A 20976-nucleotide genomic window follows, 5' to 3' on the forward strand; every position below is an offset into this window, starting at 1 on the left:
CTCTGTCTGTTAATTGGCTCATGTGACCTAACATACAGTACAGTGAATCCTACGATCCCAGGGGGCGGCCCTTATTTTTTAAAATGGCAATTTTCTATTTATGATTACCCAATGGCACATACTACTAGAAAAGTATATTATTATGAAAATGGTTTATTTACATGAAGCAGGGTTTTACACATGAGCTGTTTTATGCAATATCTTTTTATAGAGACCTACATTGTTTGGGGGGTATAGTTTTCCTTTAAGATGCCTAGTCATGTCCAGGGCCAAGGAACTTAAAGGGGTTGTTCACCTTTAAGTTAACGTTTAGTATGATGTAGAGAGTGATATTCTGAGACAATTTGCAGTTGGTTTTAATTTTTTTATTATTTGTGCTTTTTGTGTTATTTCGTTTTTTTATTCAGCAGCTCTCCAGTTTGCAATGTCTGCAATCTGTTTGCTATGATCCAAATTACCCTAGCAACCATCCATTAATTTGAATAAGAGACCTGAATATGAATAGAAGGTAATATAAATAGAAAGATAGTTAATAAAAAGTATCAATGACAAAAAATTTGTAGCCTGACAGAGCATTCGTTTTTAAATGGGGTCAGTGACCCCCTTTCCAAAACTGGAGTCAGAAGAAAAAGGAAAATAATTTAAAAAAACTGTAAAAATTAAATAAAAATAAAAGTTGCTTAGAATTTGCCATTCTACAGCATACTAAAAGTTGCGTTAAAGGTGTACCACCCTTTTAAGGAAGTTAATATTTAGCGTTTACCTTTTACAAGTATGTATGTGCAAAATATAAAGGTAAGACTAGAGGTGCGTCTCAGTCTGCTGCCCCCAACTAATAAGTTGCCTCATGGCTAGAACAGCTCTGGGTATCACTGATGTCTTGCTTGTAAGAGCTGAATTGACACTATTATTATTACGTAATTATTAAATTACGTAAAAAAAAGGTATATTGGACATGCCGACTACAAAGCAGTTAACCATTACAAGAGATAAAGAGGACCCTGCACAAAAGACACATTCTAATACCCATGTTGAACTAAAAGTTAATACACGCAGTTGTTAAATATATGTTTTGTGCTTATGTCACTCGTCCTGTGGCAAAAAACTCTTGAGTAGCCGTTGTCATCAGTATTACCGCTAAGCTGTGCGCTCTTGTACGCGCACACAAATATTTTGGTACGCACAAAGAATTTTGTGTGAAAACACAACTTTGTGTTCATTCTGACCTGCACACACAGTTCTTAAAAATGCTACAGAAGTTTAAAATGTGAGCGCACAATTTTTTCTGTGCACATAACCAAGAAGGAATTAGAGGTAGCATTTGCTATATTCACAAAGCTAATTATGTAGTACGTTCTTTACTTATCCTACTTTCTATAAAGTACAGGACCCCAATTAAGGTCTAGCCACATGTAGTTGTTTTTGCTACTTATGCCTGGCTCTGTGGTTAAGTTTCTTGATTATTAGAAATGATGTTTAAAGGGATACTGTCATGGGAAAAATTTTTTTTCTCAAAATGAACCAGTTAATAGTGCTGCTCCTGCAGAATTCTGCACTGAAATCCATTTCTCAAAAGAACAGATTTTTTTTATATTCGATTTTGTAATCTGACATGGGGCTAGACATTTTGTCAATTTCCCAGCTGCCTGTGGTCATGTGACTTGTGCCTGCACTTTAGGAGAGAAATGCTTTCTGGCAGGCTGCTGTTTTTCCTTCTTAATGTAACTGAATGTGTCTCAGTGGGACATGGGTTTTTACTATTGAGTGTTGTTCTTGGATCTACCAGGCATCTTGTGTTAGGGAGCTGCTATCTAGTTACCTTCCCATTGTTCTTTTGTTTGCTCTTCTGAGAAATGTATTTCAGTGCAGAATTCTGCTGGAACAGCACTATTAACTGATTCATTTTGAAAAAAGTGGTTATTCAATATAACCAGCTATGAGAGTACTGTGTTGGATAAGGAGCACCACCTTCTGGTTGGTATTGGAATTATTGCCTCCGGGTAATTGGGAAAATTACCTATTTTCCTGATCAGCAAGACAGAATAGAGAACAGTATGAGTAGCATATTTTGCTAATTTGTTGACTTATTCTAATATTAAATGCTTCTCTGTTAAAAGGATACCAACACTTTCATTTTCTGCTCTCTCCTTTTTTGAGGCAAAAGCTGTACGATAATCAAAATAGTGTTCGCATACCTTTAAAACATTTTATTAAGTCAATTTCTTTTTATGATGCACTATTTAAGCAGCAAGGTTTTTTTCTTGCAGGTATAACTTAGACGATTTTAATGGAGAAATTCTATCGGAAGTTATGGCACATCGTCAACCGTTGAAGCCCACCTATACTATCCCCCTCATGCCTATTTCTCCTATTCCATTTTTACATAAAGATACAATAGATATTAAAGTTAACAAGGTAAGATTTGTTTCTTTAACATAGTGTTAACATTAACGTAAAATTGGATTGTGTGGGCTTATGAAATTACAGACAAGGAACATGGCTATATGCAAACCACTTCACGTAGCCAACTGCTACTGTGACAAATTACATGTCACCTTTAGGATGCAGCCACTAGGCCTGAGAAACATTATAAATACATTGATGATACAAGATCAGAAAATGGAGAAAAAGAATTCCACACTCCCCACTTACCATAAGGTTTCCTCTGTATAAAGAAAATCTTATGTTATTTTGGATAGTTATAATATTTGATATTAGTTTTCCTGTTGAAGGCACATTTTGTGGTATTCTGTTCTATTAACAAGCTACTTAAAAAGTTTGTAAATTTAACAATATGTAGTTCCGGTGGGGGTAATTGTCAGCAATTCACATAAGCAGAGCACAATCCTATCTTATAAATGGCGAAAATTCTATACTTTTGTCCATGACGGTTATTAAATCATTGAATTCATATTTTAAGACCGTTCAAATTCATTTTAGCAAGAAAAATCTGATGCTGTTCGACCGAAAAGAAAATATGAGAAGAAGCCCAAAGTCTTGCCCTCATCTCCTGCTGCTCATCAGACAAGTCCTGCTGCACTGCCAGTGTTTAATGCTAAGGATCTGAATCAGTATGACTTTCCCAGCTCTGATGATGAACCTCTCTCCCAGGTATACAGATTTCTTTTTTTTTTAAATGTGTAAATAGGGAAATCTAGTTCAGGTTACATTAGGGACTGTACTATACATTTTGCTCTAACAAAAAGTCTGCTTGTGTCTCTTCAAACAGCTTTTTTGGGGGACAGCGTAGTGGTCAGTTACATTGAGTAGGAGAAACAACAATGGGAAGGTAACCAGATAGCAGCTCCATAACACAATACAACAGCTGCCTGGCAGATCTAAGAACCGCATTTAATAGTAAAATCCAGGTCCCACACATTGTTACATTGACTAGGAGAAATAACAGCCTGCCAGAAAGCAGTTCCATCCAAAAGTGCTGGCTCTTTCTGAAAGCACATGACCAGGCAAAATGACCTGAGATGGCGCCTACACACCAATATTACAACCTAAAAAAATACACGTGCTGGTTCAGGAATGACATTTTATATGGTAGAGTGAATTATTTGCAGTGTAAATAAGAAATAAAAAAAAGGGATGCACCAAATCTATTTATTATTATTATTATTATTATTATTATTACTTCACTAAGTCTATTAGTGAAGTAATAAGGTTTTCATAAAGCAATGAAAGGAAATTGGAAGCTTTCAAATGAAGGTCATTGCTAGGAATCACTAGAAATGGTAAACCTGATCTAGTGATGTTTTTTCTGGTTTTCTTACCAGGTCATGTCTGGCTCCTCAGAGGCTGAAGAAGAAAATGATCCAGATGGTCCATTTGCTTTCCGTAGGAAAGCTGGCTGTAATTACTATGCTGTAAGTAACAGTCCTCGTGCCTATACGCAGACAAGAGGTTTTTGTTGTTGTTGTTGTTGTATACTAATAATGAAGGGTTTCCTTCTTGTAATTCCAAGCCACATTTGGACCAAACTGGCAACTGGCCATGGTGTAGTCCAGAGGAAGGAGGTCTTGGAGAAATTCGCTATAGATACTGCCTCACTACACTCACTGTTCCCCGCAAGTGTATTGGATTTGCGCGAAGACGGGTTGGACGTGGTGGAAGGTAAGCGATCTTGTCAAATACAATATAGCAGCGTTGTCCTCTGTAAGGTCCCCATAGTGACATCCATACACATTGTGGGCCCAGCTAATAACAGAAGATGGCTGTTCCTAAAAATTTTTGGTTTTGTCAATGTGTGTCTTAAGCTGGAAAATCTAGTAGATCTCAAGCTGCTTTAAAGGAAAAGTGACATAAAAAAACAAGTGTTTTAAATTAATAAAAATATAATGCAGTGTTGCCCTGCATTGGTAAAACTACTGTTTGCTTCAGAAACACTACTATTGTTTATTTAAATAAGCTGCTGTGTAGCAATGGTGGAATTTGAAAAAAGGCTATATGACACAGGTTAAATAGTGGATAACAGATAACGTTATTTTTTACATAGCTTATCTGCTGTGTAACCTGATCCTTTTCTGTGATCTTTCAGACTGAAAGCTTAAGAGTAGTAAATGCTGTGTCTTATTAATGCAATAGAATATTCTTTTTCAGTCTATATATCACTTTATAAAACTTGTACTCCATTTCCCAATTTTTATTTATTTTTTGTTTATTCTCTCCTTCAGGGTGCTCCTTGACAGAGCCCATTCAGACTACAATAGTGCTTTTCGTCAGCTGGACGTTGACATGCTTTCCTCTCCAGAACACTCTTCAATCAATTCATTTGCCAATACCTCAGAATCGAATACCTCGGATAAATGTTTCTCTAAAGACCTCAGCCAGATATTGGTCAACGTTAAATCATGTAGGTGGCGCCATTTTAGGCCTCGGACAACATCCCTACATGAAAGTGACATTACTGACTACTCCTATAGAACATTTCACAAGGGTAGAACTCGAACAGGCACAGCACAACCTGGAACCCAGTCTTGTAGTACCTCGACATCAAGTAAAAGTAGCAGTGGTTCAGCACACTTTGGTATGTTTTTTCTTTATCTTTTCATAACCTTTTCACTACCATACTTGTTTGTCTGTCCAATAATGAGGTTCTTGTGTATATGAAATAAAATAAATTATTCAGCTAAGCTTGTTTATCTTACATTTCATATTTGTTATAAGAACTAGCAAGCTGCTAGATTAGAAGCAGAGCTATCGGATGAAACATAGTTATTCTTACATTTCTGAACTTGGTTCCTCATTTCATGCAAAGGAGAGTAATATTGTGTGCCCCCTGTGCTACTTGAGTGCTAATAGTCTGTAGACACTGCTGAAAAGATGAATGGTCTGTAGTAAATTGTTTCCAGTTAGGAAGAAAAGCTGTTGCCATTATAGATCTCCTGCTATCAATGGAAAATGTAATTAACATTTAGGGTAATGGTACATGGAGTGTGTTTTACCCTTTTAAAGGAGTAGGACAGCTACTGAGGCTGTTTCTTGCCAATAGATTAGCCACGATAGTGCAAGATAGAATGCCATTTTTATTCTGTAGAATGCTATACCATACCAGTGTAAACAGCCCTAGAAACTATCTATATGTTTAGGATAGCAGCTGCCATATTAGCTTGATGTGATATCACTTCCTGCCTGAATCTCTTCCCTGCTCGCTCATAGCTATGGCCTCAGATTACATCAGGGAGGGGAGGAGGCAGGGGGAGAGGAGCAAACTGAGCATGCTCAAGCCCTGCCCTGGAGGTTTAAGCTGAAGGCAGGAGGTCTGATACAGAAGCCCATGTGTACACAATAGAAGGAAAGAAATGTGGTGTTTCTTTTGACAGAGGACTCAGAGCAGCATTACTTTGAGGGTTTACTGGTGTATTTATATAGACCTTTCTGATAAAGTTTACTTAGTTTTAACCTTTCCTTCTCCTTTAAGCATGGCAGAAAAATGTTCCACGTGCCATTACCTTTGGTAAAATTGTCTTTTCTGTAGCTTTAGAAAGCATACTTTAATTTAGAAATTATTTTGCATTCTTTTTATAGGGTTGTTGTGTCTAGGCCAGGGATCCCCAACCTTTTGAACCTATGAGCAACATTCAGAAGTAAAAGGAGTTGGGGAGCAACACTAGCATGAAAAATGTTCTTGCGGTGCCAAATAAGTGCTGTGATTGGCCATTTGGTAGCCCCTATGTGGATTGTCGACCTACATTGAGGCTCTGTTTGGCAGTACATCTGGTTTTTATGCAACCAAAACTTGCCTCCAAGCCAATAATTTAAAAATAAGCTCCTACTTTGAGGCAACTGGGAGCAACATCCAAGGGGTTGGAGAGCAACATGTTGCTCACAAGCTACTGGTTGGGGATCACTGGTCTAGGCCATTGATATTGCTTTAGCCAAAGCTTACTTTAAAAAAGTGCTGGTTCTACCTGAATAGGCAGGTTTTGCATTTGTGAGTTCTGAAACTTCTGTGCCAAAGATAATGTTGTTCATTTGCTGGATAGGAAAACAAGCATATCACAGCACATGTAAATGTTTCAACATTGTAATATAGCAACAATGAATACCTTGGCTTATTTAATTGGTAGCTCAACTTGGTATTTTCACTTGACAATCTCTAAATTGGTCTTAATTTTTAGTTTGTGGGTTTTTTTAAAAAATGATCTAGGTTTTTGTGTAGCACCTCTCCAGTTTGGAATTTCAGCAGCTATCTGGTTGCTAGTGTCCCATCTAGCCTTGCAGGGCAATTATTTAACTGCAGGGTTAGTGACCCCCATTTGAAAAGTTAAAGGCAACCAATTAAAAAGTTGCTAAGAAACAGCCATTGTATAAGATACTGAAAGTTTACTTGGACTGTCCCTTTAAGTGTCCAATACTAGGACAAACCTATTTTAGGATGCTGGCTTAGCTGAAGTATTGGGGCCTTTTACTGTAAACTTCTTTTACTAAATAATGGTTTTGCGTAGACTTCGCTAGTCTGCTACATTTCGATGGTACCGGTACATTTAAGGAACAGTTCAGTGTGAAAATAAAAACTGGATTAATAGCCTGTCCAAAATAAAAGTACAATGTACTTAGACTGCCAGAGCAAACAGCAATACCCCTCTAAACCCACCATGAAGGAAGCCTAAAACTTTAATTCAACCACATGTGCACAGTAATAAGCGGTTGCTATTAAAGGCTCTAAAAGGGCAAGTGTGACATTAACCATAGACCAACATATGTACTATTTTTATCAGTTCATATACCTTCATGCTGTGCGTCAAAATTACAAACAGGTTTAACCAATGTTTCCTAAAGGGCAGTGTAAACCTTTATGCACCTTAAGCACAATAGATAGAACTTGTGTTGAAAATGTACAGTGGGATGTTGAGCTCTGTATAAACACACCCTAAGCTGCATAGTTTTTAATGCTTTCAGATAATGACCAGCAGATTATACAGTATCTGTGGAATGATAATTTACAGTATTTTATTAGCATCTTCTCTGTAAACAGTGACTCAGCAGTGAAACTGAAAGTGCTATGGTGAACATTGTGGTTTTTATTTCCTTTAATGCAAGTACAAACCACATGTATTTCCTAGTGAAAACATGTTCAATCCAAACCATATTCAGTTCACTTATGTTTAAAGGGGAACTATCGCTATAATGAAAATTTAAAATAAGCGTTGTCAAACTGAAATAAGAACTTTTCTAAATATAATGAATTACAAAAAAAAGTCTGAACGGTTTCTAAAATATTAGTTACTCTTCACTATCACCTCTCATCATCTGTCTCTCTTCAGTCTCTCTGCATGCAAGAGTTGGGAGTTTGAATAACAGTTGATTCCAATATAGGTCCCTGGTAAGGCCTCATCTGGAGTATGCAGTTCAGTTTTGGACTCCAGTCCTTAAGAGGGATATAAATGAGCTGGAGAGAGTGCAGAGACTAAGTGCAACTAAACTGGTTAGAGGGACGGAAGACTTAAATTATGAGGGGAGACTGTCATGGTTGGGGTTGTTTTCTCTGGAAAAAGGCGCTTGCGAGGGGACATGATTACACTTTACAAGTACATTAGAGGACATTATAGACACATAGCAGGGGACCTTTTTACCCATAAAGTGGATCACCTTACCAGAGGCCTCCCCTTTAGACTAGAAGAAAAGAACTTTCATTTGAAGCAACGTAGAGGGTTCTTCACAGTCAGGACAGTGAGGTTGTGGAATGCACTGCCGGGTGATGTTGTGATGCTGATTCAGTTAATGACTATAAGAATGGCGTGGATGATTTTTTGGACAGACATAATATCAAAGGCTATTGTGATACTAAGCTCTATAGTTAGTATAGGTATGGGTATATAGAATTTAATTAAAAGTAGGGATGGGTGTATGTATGGATGCTGGGTTTTCATTTGGAGGGGTTGAACTTGATGGACTTTGTCTTTTTTCAACCCAATTTAACTATGTAACTATGTAATTTAACTATGTAATATATCTTATAGGGGGCTCCTTTTGCCTAGAAGATGTATTAAAATCACCAGAAATTGTGTCTCTACATGCAGAGTTTCTGCCAAAGGCAGTTATTTTGTTAGTTCTGGAATCAGTTATTTAAGTGAGCTCTAATACATCTGCTAGGAAAGGAGCCCCCCTATAAGATATATGGGATCTAACTGTCAATAAATATCTGACACCCAACTCCTGCATGAAGACAGAATGAAGAGAAACCGATGCTGAGAGAGGGATAGTGAAGATAAACGTGATTACGTCAGAAATGGTACAGAACTGATGGAATTTAGAAAGTTTCTTATTTCGGCATGATGAAGCTTATATAAATTTTTCATATTCTCAATAGTTCCCCTTTAAAAGCTTGTATTGTATCCATTTAAAGGAAAACAAAACCCCCATCCCTGATCCCTCCCAGCTGTCTATTACAAGGAATCCCTGTTTGTAAACTTGACCTGTAGATGCAGCAAAATTCAAAGACTACATCTTCAGATTTTATTTAAACCGGTTAGCCAACCCAAAGCTTGCAGGTGTATTCACAGTTGATGGGATTAGTTGTAACTGTACATGTTCAAGCAAACTTTGTAGCACAACATAGGGACCAATGAGGCACAAGTGTGGGATCCTGGTACCTTCTCACCATTAAATCATCAAATTGAAAAATTACATAGTCTTGCTTTCAAAAAAAGGCGTGTTTATTGCATGAGGTTCAGCATGACGCCAAATTTGACACCATACACAAAGTTTCAGGGAAGTGTGTAACCCAATCCCTTCCTCAGGTTAAAATGATCCTTACATTCCCAAAACATATATACAATAAGGCAACACTGCCCCCTAGTGTCATTTTCAAAAAATGTCCCTGTGTTAAAAGTCCAATGATGTGATGCATCCGGCCCAGCGAATAAGACAAGCTTAGGGCTTTTTCTACTTTTTTTTTTAACAGATTGAAATCTAATTCTTTATCTGAAAGAATAGAGTATACGGTTAGTGATACGATCCAACTCTAACTGTAACAGGAAGAAGTGTGGAAGCAACTCTGTCTGTTAATTGGCTCATGTGACCTAACATGTATGGTTTGTTGGTATGTTTGTGTGCACTGCGAATCACACAATCCCAGGGGGGGTGGAACTTATTTTTTAAAGTGGTCGTTTTCTATTTATGATTACCCAATGCACATACTACTAAAAAGTATATTATTATGAAAATGGTTTATTAACATGAAGCAGGGTTTTATGCAATATCTTTTCATAGAGACCTACATTGTTTGAGGGGTATAGTTTTCCTTTAAACTATGGACTGGGACCTAAAATATGGGACCCCTTGCTGTGTTCATTATAATATGGTGCATGCCATGTTCTAAACTAATATTTGGTGGGTTGTGAAGCTGATAATTCAGTTTATCTGGGTCAATTGAGAAAAAGGTTAAGAAATTGGCTGAAACTGAAGCATTTTTGGCATAAGCCCCTAGGATTTTCCTATGTTCATGATGCGCTTTGTGTTCTTGATAATTGTTGGTTATTAGAAGCAAGAAGATCGTTCACGTTATCCATAGTGGTATAGAAGATAAGGCTCCCTGTATAGAATATCCTATATAAATCTCTCTCTTTTAAAGGGGTTGTTCGCGGTTGAGTTTGATGTAGAGAGTTTTATTCTGAGACAATTTACTGTGGTTTTTGACTTGTTTAGCTTTTTATTCAGCAGCTCTCCAGTTTGCAATTTCAGCAGTCTGTTGCTAGGGTCCAAATTACCCTAGCAACTATGGATTGATTTGAATGAAACTGGAATATGAATAAGAGAGGCCTGAATAGAAAGATGGGTAATAAAAAGTGGCAGTACAAATACATTTGTAGCCTTACAGAGAATTGACCCCCATTAGAAAGCTGGAAAGAGTCGGACAAAAAAGGCAAATAATTCAAAAATTATAATAAAATAAAGGTCAATTGAAAAGTTGTTTAGAATTGCTCATTCTATAATATACTAAAAGTTGACTTAAAGTGAGCCATCCCTTTAACAAAATTTACACAAAAATATGACTAGTCAAAAAAAGTTAATTTTTACTTAAATGTGTCTTGTGGGTAATATAGTAATCACTTTGTTTGTCTTCCATTGTAAGGTTTATAAACTAGAATATGGCACCATAACTGGCTAAAATGCAGCCTTTAATGTACAGTGTGTTCTGCTGCAGAGTACAACTGCACCTCATGATTTCACTGTTGTCCTTTATATATAACACTCTTATTTATCACTCGCCAGCTTCGGGCATTCAGCAGTAGTGCAATAGTTACCCACATAACATTTATTTTCACCATCTTCTCCACCTCATACACCTAGAACATGTGCTAAATAATGCACCTACTATCCAGTACAGGTATGGCATCTGTTATCTGGGTTGCTTGGGATCAGGGGTTTTATGGATAGTGGGTCTTTTATATCATTTTGTGTGCCTTAAGGGTCAGGGCACATGCTCGGATTCAGGGAGATTAGTTGCCCGGTGACAAATCTCCTCTTCAGGGCAATTAATCTCCCGAAACTGCCTCCCACTGGCAAGAATGTAAATCGCCGGTGGGATGGCACTCTGAGTGCTTCGTTTTCCGAAGTTGCCTGACCAGGAAGTCTCGGGCAACTTCGGAAAACGAAGCGATCCGAGTGCCACCCACGGCCGATTTACATTCTAACTTGTGGTAGGCAGTTTGGGGAGATTAGTCGCCCCGAAGAAGAGGAGATTGTGCCCTGACCCTAAACGTTTTTACTTAACAAATTTTTACTTTGGAAAAAAACTAGGAAGTGTTGCCGCAATATGTATTCATGCAGCTTAGTTACTATCAAGTACAACTGCTGGTTTTATAAGAAGAGGAAAAGGAAATCTGTAAGAAGCTGTGAATTGTTTGATTAAATAGGCCTCTGGTGAAAATGTCATTCCTGTATTTCAGAGCTTAAAGGGTTTGTTCGTCTTCGAGTTAACTTTTAGTATGGTGTAGAAGAGAGTGATATATTCTGAGACAATTTGCAATTGATTTTCATTTTTTATTATTTGTGTTTTTAGTTATTTTTATTCAGAAGCTCTCCAATTTGCATTATAAACAATCTGGTAGCTAGGGTGAAAATTACCCTAGCAACCATGTATTGATTTGAATAAGAGACTGGAATATGAATAGGCGAGGACCTTTCTAGTCAGATAAGAAATTAAAATTAGCAATAACAATAAATTTGTAGCCTTACAGAGCATTTGCTTTTTAGATTGGGTCAGTGACGCCCATTTGATCAGAAGAAAAAGTCAAATAATTATAAAAATATAAAAAATAAATAATGAAAACCAATGGAAAAGTTGCTTAGAATTGGTCTTTCTATTACATACTAAAAGTTTACTTAAAGGTGAACCACCCCTTTAATAGATAATTTGTTTCTGGTAGGGATGCACCAAATCCACTATTTTGGCTTCGGCAGAACCCCCAAATGCTTTGCGAAAGATTAGTCCGAATCCTAATTTGCATATGTAAATTAGGGGTGGGAAGGGGAAAAAAGATTTCTTCCTTGTTTTGTGACAGTCACACGATTTCCCTACCTGCCCCTAATTTGCATATGCTAATTCAGCTTCGGCCGGGCAGAAGGATTCGTCCGAATCCTGCTGAAAAAGACCGAATCCTGGATTCAGAGCATTCCTAGATAATAAGACCACATATCTGTACTACATCTATATAGTGCTGCCAAAGAAATGTCAATAGAAATGCTGGAAAGTCAGAGAATTCTCTCCTAAATGATAGAAATCATAAATTGAAATGAAGGTTATGAATGTATAACATGTGGATGCTTGTTTTCATATATAGTAATGGATTTACTCGTAGTATAGCAAAAGCTACAACACAGTTCATGGGTACAGATTTGGGCATAACACTTTAGTGCATGGTGATCAGTCACCACAGTGTGTACTATTATTGTTAAAATACAAGGATACTACAGGTATGGGATCTGATATCTGGAATGCTCCGGGCCTGGGATTTTCCTGATAAGGGATCTTTCCGTAATTTGGATCTCCATACTTCAAGTTTACTAAAAAAAAGATCAAATTAATTAAACCCACTAGGGATGTCATTCATCCAATAAGGATTTATTATATCTTAGTTTGGATCAAGAAAAAAAGTATTGTTTAATTTTTACAAGGAAAAAGGAAATAATTTTAATAAAAAATTGTATTATTTGGATAAAATGGAGTCTGGGAGACGGCCTTTCCGTAATTCGGAGCTTTCTGGAAAACCGTTTCCGAAATATCTATCCTATACCTGTACTAGTCAGACTATAACAATATTACTGCATTTATCAAAGATTGTATTTGTAAAAAGATAAAAACAATTTATCATGATGAATGGATCCATTCCTTCAGATGCATGATTGTCGTGGCAGTTGCAGATTTACCAAATTATTTCGGATTTGCTATTTTGCTTATTCCTCATGCAAACTCTTTCGCATTCAAAATCCGTTGATTCATCTTCTATTTTCCCCTATGAGTGAAGTGTAATTATTGAGAGCTGAATATATACTTCATTTTCCTGGGCTTTTTTTTTTGTCACCTCCCCCAGGGAATCCTGTTGTGTTATAATTCCATTACATGAAGATGAAAGGAGGTTTGACCTATGAGTCCTAGGCATGGTCAGACAGACTTATAAATGGCACACACCATAGCAGGAATATTGTGTGTCCTTTCATACACACAAGTACCATACCTCAATGCCAACAAATATAGAGCAGATTTGATATTATTTTGAAATTATTAAGATTTGTTTTCAATTATTTCATTTTACTTAAATAAAAACAAGTGCCTTATGCTGCATGAATCCTTATTGGGTTTATTTAATGTTTAAATTATTTTTTGGAGTCGAAGTACAGGTATGGGACCTGTTATCCAGAATGCTCGGGACCTGGGGTTTTCCAGATAATGGATATTTCTGTAATTTGGATCTCCATACCTTGTCTACTAGAAAATTATGTAAACATTAAATAACCCCAATAGGCTGGTTTTACCTCCAATAAGGATTAAAGGAAAACTATACCCCTCAAACAGTGTAGGTCTCTTTAAAAATATATTGCATAAAACAGTTCATATGTAAAACCCTGCTTCATGTAAATAAACCATTTTCATAATATACTTTTTTAGTAGTATGTGCCATCGGGTAATCATAAATAGAAAGCTGCCATTTTAAAAAATAAGGATCCTTAGATCCTATGATTCACAGTGCACACAAACATATCAACAAACCATAGACACTAGTTGTGTCTTTTGCATCCACACTTCTTCCTGTTGGAGTTGTAGTATTTCTGGTCAGGTGATCTCTGAGGCAGCACACAAACCATCACGAAATGGTGGCTCAAGGCAAGAGATGTAAAGGGGCAATATTTACTTAAAGGAATTGTTCAGTGTAAAAATAAAAACTGTGTAAATAGATAGGCTGTGCAAAATAAAAAATGTAGTAAGTTAGCCAAAAATGTAATGTATAAAGGCTGGAGAGACTGGATGACTAACATAATAGCCAGAACACTACTTCCTGCTTTTCAGCTCCCTTGGTTTCCACTGATTGGTTACTCTCAGAGACTTGGGGGGGGGGGGCACATGGATCATATCTGTTGCTTTTGAATCTGAGCTGAATGCTGAGGATCAATTGCAAACTCACTGAACAGAAATGTACCATGTGGCCTCCCTTCAAGTCACGGACTAACTATAACTTAAAGAGCTGAAAAGTAGGAAGTAGTGTTCTGGCTATTATATTTGACATTCAGTCACTCCAGCCTTTATACATTACATTTTTGGCTAACTAACTATATTGAAACATTTTTTATTTTGCACAGCCTATCTATTTACAGTTTTTATTTTCATACTGAACTCTTCCTTTAAATATATATTCCAGTTTGGTAAGATTATTTAATATTCCACTAACTTTGATATAAAATATCTGTTGCTCAAGTATTTATTTTGGGGATATAGTTTTATTTTAATTATTTCTTAGCTGGGATCAAGTACAAGCTGCTGTTTTATTATTACAGAGAAAAATCTGGATTATTTGGATAAAATGGAGTCTATGGGAGACGACCATGCCCTAATTCAGAGCTTTCTGGATAACCGGTTTCTGGATAAAGGATCCCATACCTGTAAAAGGCAAACCTTCAAAAAATATAAAATTGCCCAGGTTGCTTGTCTAAACACTTACGCACTGCAGTGCTAAGTAGTGCAATTTTTTTTTGTTTCAGAGCTATTTAATTTTTTAACAGTTACTGTAATGAATGTTGTAACAGCACCACCTGTTGGTTAGTTCCAGTAACTATATAGTCACCAACCATTTCTACTCCAAAATTGTCTGTGTTTTTGCATCCAGTCCAATTCATGCCTCTGGGTGCCGACATACAAAGGAAAATGACAACGGAGGGGCTTATTCTTGTGCTAGTCTTGTATGGAGGCCGAGAAATAGCCACTGTGATGTGTAAAAACCTAATGGAGGGCCTTTTCTGGTACATTTATTCCTGTACAAATACATTGTCTATAACACTATTTAGAGTGTAAATATGTACCAACTATAATGCAACAGAGTTTTGCTATCACATGAAGAGTTGAGCTTACTCCTTAGCACAACATGCCACATAACATACTGAATCATTCCCTGCTGTATGAAGGGCAACAGAATACAGTATTTTGCTGCACTGCACCTCATCAGCAATCATTTTTAAAGGGGTGGTCCACCTTTGTGTTAACTTTTAGTATGATTTGAGGAGTGATGTTCTGAGTCAATTTGCAATTGGTTTTCATTTTTTATCATTGGTTTTTGAGTTATTTAGCTTTTTATTCAGCAGCTCTTCATTTTGCAATTTCAGCAATCTGATTGCTAGGATTCAAATTACCCTAGCAACCATGCATTGATCTGAATAAGAAACTGGAATATGAATGAGAGGCCCTGAACAGTAAGCTGGCTAATAAAAAGTAGCAATAATAATTCTGCAGCTTTGCAATGCATTTGTTTTTAGATGGGGTCAGTGACCCCTGTTTAAAAACTGGATAAAATCAGAAGAAAAAGACTAATTAAGCTGTAAAAAAAATAAGGGTTAGGGCACACGGGCAGATTCGGGAATAGTGATTTGCCTTGGCGACAAATCACCTCTTCTTCGGGGCGACTAATCTCTCCGAACTGCCATCCTGCCGGCTATAATGAAAAATCGCCGGCAGGATGGCAATCGCAGAGATTCGTTTTCCGAAGTCGCACAAAGTTTCCTTGTAAGGCAGCTTTGGGCGACTTCCGAAAACGAAGTGCCACGATTAACATACCGCTGCTGATTTTTCATTCTAGCTGCCGGGAAGTCAGTTCAGGAGATGTCGCCCCAAAGAAGAGAAGATTTGTCGCCGGGCGACTAATCTCCCCGAATCTGCCAGTGTGCCCTGACCCTAGAAGCCCAATTGAAATTGCTTAGAATTGTCACTTAAAGGGGTTGTTCACCTTCAATGTACAAATCTTATGAAACCACTAAAAATGTTCTCAATGTGTTAGAAAAACCATTTTCCATAACAAAAAGTAAAAATGCCATTGTAAAAGCTAATTTCTATACCTATTAACTCAGCCCTTCTCCTGTCTCTCTGACCAGTTTTCTGAAGTGATGGGAGTGGCCTATTTTGAACCTGACACACCAAGAACTTCCTATATGATGACATCATCATGCCCAGGCTTTGCCCTTACTTGTTTCCTATTGGATGTTGATACTGCCCTCCTCCTAGTAATTTATTGGGTGCTTGTGAACTGTAACCGGTCACATAATTTGAATGGTCAGTGGTTGATTACTCAATTGTAATGGCAGAGGTTAACAGACGCAGCATATAAACAAACCTGCCTTGCAACAATCACACAGCCATGCAGACAAATACTGCAGAAAAGGAAGGAGCAACATTGTTTGGCAACCTTTGGCATTAAGCATAATGTCAGTTATTTACAAAATTGCAACAAAACCAGCACTGACTTGCTTAGAAACGTATGTAACTTACACATCTAGCAGGGACAGTAGGGCTGCCGCCTCACCCTTTTAAAACCAAACACATATGAAATCCACAGGCTGCATGGCTAATTATCAACTCATTTAGATGCTGCAGACTGAACTGATTTCTGTGCAGCCATGTATCATGCATCTAAATGAATTGCTAATTAGCCATGCAGCCTGTGGATTTCATATGTGTTTGGTTTTAAAAGGGTGAGGTGGCAGCCCTAAGTGACAGGCAGAGCAGTGATGAGGGCAGGTACGTTTTTTGAACATTTTGTGCGCTCTCCCGTGGGGGGGGCGGTAATTTACCTAGGAAAACGATACCTTTTTTAAGTGTTCCACTTCTGGAACAAGATTTAGAGCTCTAAATACCAAAAAATTAAAAAGTTATATTTTTCATGATATAGGGATCTATACCAGAAAAATATTTTACCTTTTTTATGAGGTAAATACACAAAATAATACATGGACCCCCCCCCCCCCCCCAAAAAATAATATATTTCTGGAAAGTAAAAGTGTCATCTCCCATAGTAGCCATTATAATCAAATAATTCACATTTTTAAAAATGATTTCTTTTTCCTGTGTAATAATAAAACAGTAACTTGTACTTGATCCCAACTAAGATATAATTAATCCTTATTGGAAGCAAAACCAGCCTATTGGCTTTATTTAGTGTTTACACCATTTTCTAGTACTAAGATCCAAATTACAGAAAGATCTGCTATCCGGAAGACCCCAGGTCGCAAGCATTCTGTATAACAGATGCCATACCTGTACCTTGTACTTGATCCCAACTAAGATATAATTAATCCTTATTGGAGGCAAAACTATCCTATTGGGTTTATTTAATGTTTACATGATTTTCTAGTAGACTTAAGGTATGAAGATCCAAATTATGGAAAGATCCATTATCCAGAAAACTCCAGGTCCCAAGCACCTTGATCCCCCCCATCTGCACAGTTGAAGTCTCTGCAGCACAAGCCCACACTCCCCCTCCCTCTCACAAACTTGTAACAGTTTCTCTTCAGTACCTGAATGCTGCTCAAATTCCCCAGCCCAGCACAGGAAGCAGTGGCAGATTGACAGCAGACATAGCCAATAGGAGTTAAGTTAGCTGCCAGTACAATGTGTGATGTCATATAAGGAAGAGGAAGTGAACACTGTAGTGTTTTTGGGGGTCAGTGACCCCCTCCCAGCACAGGGTCTGTGTGGAACTGAAGGATTAGTACAGGGACACTTCTGAGGTGAATATCTCTTGAACTGTACTTTTTCTGTTAACTATTTCTATGGAAAAGTTTGTTCTATTCATGTGAACTGTTAGATTTGTCATTTTGTTACAAAGGTGAACAACCCCTTTAAGTACTGACTCTGTCACATCACTTCTTGCATCATCTCATTGCACTATGGTTCCACCGATCTCCATATATATAAAAATTGTCCCATAAATACTTAATAGTATTTGCTGTGGCTTACGTGATCTAGAAAACCATTTCTTTTTGCAATGACTAATTGCATTTCTATGAGTGTACTTATAGATGTACGTAGTATTATAAAAAATAAAAAAAAGCTTTCTATAATTCCAGGACTGTTGTTCAGATAGATGTGCTGCTGTACTAATGCCATGCGTTTTTATTTCCAGCATTTACAGCCGAACAATACCAGCAACATCAACAACAATTGGCACTAATGCAGAAACAACAGCTCGCTCAAATCCATCAGCAGCAGCAGGCAAATAATAACTCTTCTGCCAACACATCACAGGTACCGTTTTCTCTACTATGTGCCACAATTTATAGAAATACTGAAAAAATTCATTTCTAAATCTTACATTTTTAGGGAAACCATAATAAATTGGAAAGAATGGGTCAGAATGATTATTTATGATGTACTGTTTGAAAACAATGTTTATAATATTAACTGGCCTTTTAAAGGAGAACTAAACCCTAAAAATGAATGGCTAAAAATGCCATATTTTATATACTGAACTTATTGCACCAGCCTAAAGTTTCAGCTTGTCAATAGCAGCAATGACCCAGGACTTCAAACTTGTCACAGGGGGTCACCATCTTGGAAAGTGTCTGTGACACTCACATGCTCAGTGGGCTCTGAGCAGCTGTTGAGAAGTTAGGGGTTCTAAAAAATTGATCGTTGAGTCCAACATTTGGCTGGATCTCAAGCTTTTTTCGTTATATAAATAATTTTTTCTGCTGGATCCCAGCTTAACTGACTAACATCTAAACATTATTTTCCCTTTGGCCTATGCTGAGCTTGTACAAGAGTTTTCTAGAAACCCAATGATACAGAAAATCACAAGCGACGGCTGCATGTTAGTTAGTGGATGGGTGTCTAGCTTTATAATTGTTTTTGGACTAATTTTTTTTTTTTTTTTTGTGTGTGCATACAAAGGGTTTTATTTCAAAGACATTAGATTCTGCAAGCGCTCAATTTGCTGCTACAGCTTTGATGACGTCAGAACAGCTGTTGGCCTTCAAAATGAAGGATGACGTAGTCCTTGGAATTGGAGTGAATGGCATCCTTCAATCCTCAGGTGGGTTGAGCGTAAGATTGTTGTTACCTGTTAAAGGAACAGTAACACCAGAAAATAACTCTTTTTTTAAAGTAATGACAATTTAATGTACTGTTGCTCTGCACTGTTAAAACGGACATGTTTGCTTCAGAAACTATACAATAGTTTATATAAACAAGCGGTTGTGTAGCCATGGGGGCAGCCGTTCAAAGCTGAAAAAATGAGAAAAGGAACAGGATACACAGCAGATAACAGATAAGCTCTGTGGTATACAATGGGATTCTTCAGAACGTATCTGCTATTCATTGTGTACCCTATGCTTCTGAATGGCTGCCTCCATGGCTACATAGAAGCTTATTTATATAAACAATAGTAGTGTTTCTGAAGCAAATACACCAGTTTTACCAGTGAAGGGGAAACCTACATTACATTGGCATTTCTTTAAGACACTTTTGGTTTTTGGTGTTACTGTTCCTTTAACATGTGCACAGTTGTAAACTACACCTTACTGAGCAACATATTTCACAAATGATTGGCAGTTATAAATTTATTACAACAACTAGGCAAATCTTGTGTTCACTAGTTGAGATAACGTTGAGGGGAAGTTCTGTTGCAAACTATAGGTTGTGCCTGTGGACAACATATTTCAGTATGAGACTCCACTAAAAATTTAGCATAAACTCTTGGGACTCTTATTGACGTGCATAGTTAAAATCAAAGTTTACAAAAAAATTTTCAAGTATTCTCATAACTGTATTGAAAATCTGTCCCAAAAAGCAAATAGGAATCACTTTTCTCATAAACTGCTGTCAAAAATATTCTTTTAGGCATTTAATTGTATTTTACTTACTTTTCCCCCTCCAGGAGTATACAAGGGCTTACACCTCAGTAGTAATACACCCGCGGCACTTGTACATACAAGTCAACCATCATCAACTGGTTCAGCCTTGCTACAGCCTTCCAATATTACACAGACTGCTAGTTCCCACAGCGCTCTGAGTCACCAAGGAACTGCTGTCAATTCTGCAACAACTCAGGTCCTGATTGGGAATAGCATCCGATTGACTGTACCCTCCTCCGTTGCCACTGTAAACTCTATTAACACCCTCAATGCACGCCATTTACCTAGGACTTTAAGTGCTGTTCCTTCATCTGCCTTAAAGCTGGCTGCAGCAGCAGCGGCAAATTGTCAGGTACCCAAGATTCCAGCAGCATCTTCTGTGGATGCAGTACCAAGGTAAGAGAGAGAAAATGTGCTGTCATATTTGTCGTAGTAAACCGATCAAACCAATGTTTCTTTATGTGTTGTTGGAGCTTTAAAATAATCCTCAAAATAAAGATGTTGGAAACCATTCGTTTGTGCATTCTTTCCCTGCAAACTCGTTGATTTGAGGGAAAATATATAAATTATTGGTGTGTAATTGGCCACACGTTTTGTTTCATATCTTTGTATGACTGCTAACACACACACACTAGATGAATAATCATCAAATATTCACACTTTAAATTGGGTGGAAAATATGCGGCCTGTGTAAACTCTGTCCTGTCTGATCAATGTCTAATAAAACTTGTTTAGATATAGTTACATAGTTGAATTGGTTTGAAAAAAAGACAAAGTCCATCAAGTTCAACCCCTCCAAATGAAACCCAACATCCATACACACATCCATATTTTCACATAAATTCTCTATACCCATACCTATACTATCTATAGAGTTTAGTATCACTATAGCTTTTGATATTATGTCTGTCTAAAAGGCATTAACTGAATCAGCATCACAACATCACCCGGCAGTGCATTCCACAACCTCACTGTCCTGACTGTGACGAACCCCCTACGTTGCTTCAAATAAAAATTATTTTCTTCTAGTCTAAAGGGGTGGCCTCTGGTACGGTGATCCACTTAATGGGTAAAAAGGTCCCCTGCTATTTGTCTATAATGTCCTCTAATGTACTTGTAAAGTGTAGTCATGTC

General features: G+C 37.4%; 1 protein-coding gene across 2 annotated transcripts in view; it reads left to right on the forward strand.

The window, feature by feature from the left end:
* Window positions 1–20976, forward strand: part of epc1.L (enhancer of polycomb homolog 1 L homeolog) — a 56154-nt gene that overhangs the window by 32165 nt on the left and 3013 nt on the right. For both annotated transcript variants that reach the window (XM_041565817.1, XM_041565816.1), the window contains 8 exons: window positions 2268–2415; window positions 2941–3111; window positions 3783–3872; window positions 3971–4119; window positions 4680–5032; window positions 18114–18235; window positions 18881–19022; window positions 19866–20238. In XM_041565817.1, the coding sequence (XP_041421751.1) occupies window positions 2268–2415; window positions 2941–3111; window positions 3783–3872; window positions 3971–4119; window positions 4680–5032; window positions 18114–18235; window positions 18881–19022; window positions 19866–20238 (1548 nt within the window). The remainder of the gene's footprint in view (window positions 1–2267; window positions 2416–2940; window positions 3112–3782; window positions 3873–3970; window positions 4120–4679; window positions 5033–18113; window positions 18236–18880; window positions 19023–19865; window positions 20239–20976) is intronic.

The sequence above is a fragment of the Xenopus laevis genome, chromosome 6L (assembly GCF_017654675.1).
Source record: "Xenopus laevis strain J_2021 chromosome 6L, Xenopus_laevis_v10.1, whole genome shotgun sequence".
NCBI classification, from domain to species: domain Eukaryota; kingdom Metazoa; phylum Chordata; class Amphibia; order Anura; family Pipidae; genus Xenopus; species Xenopus laevis.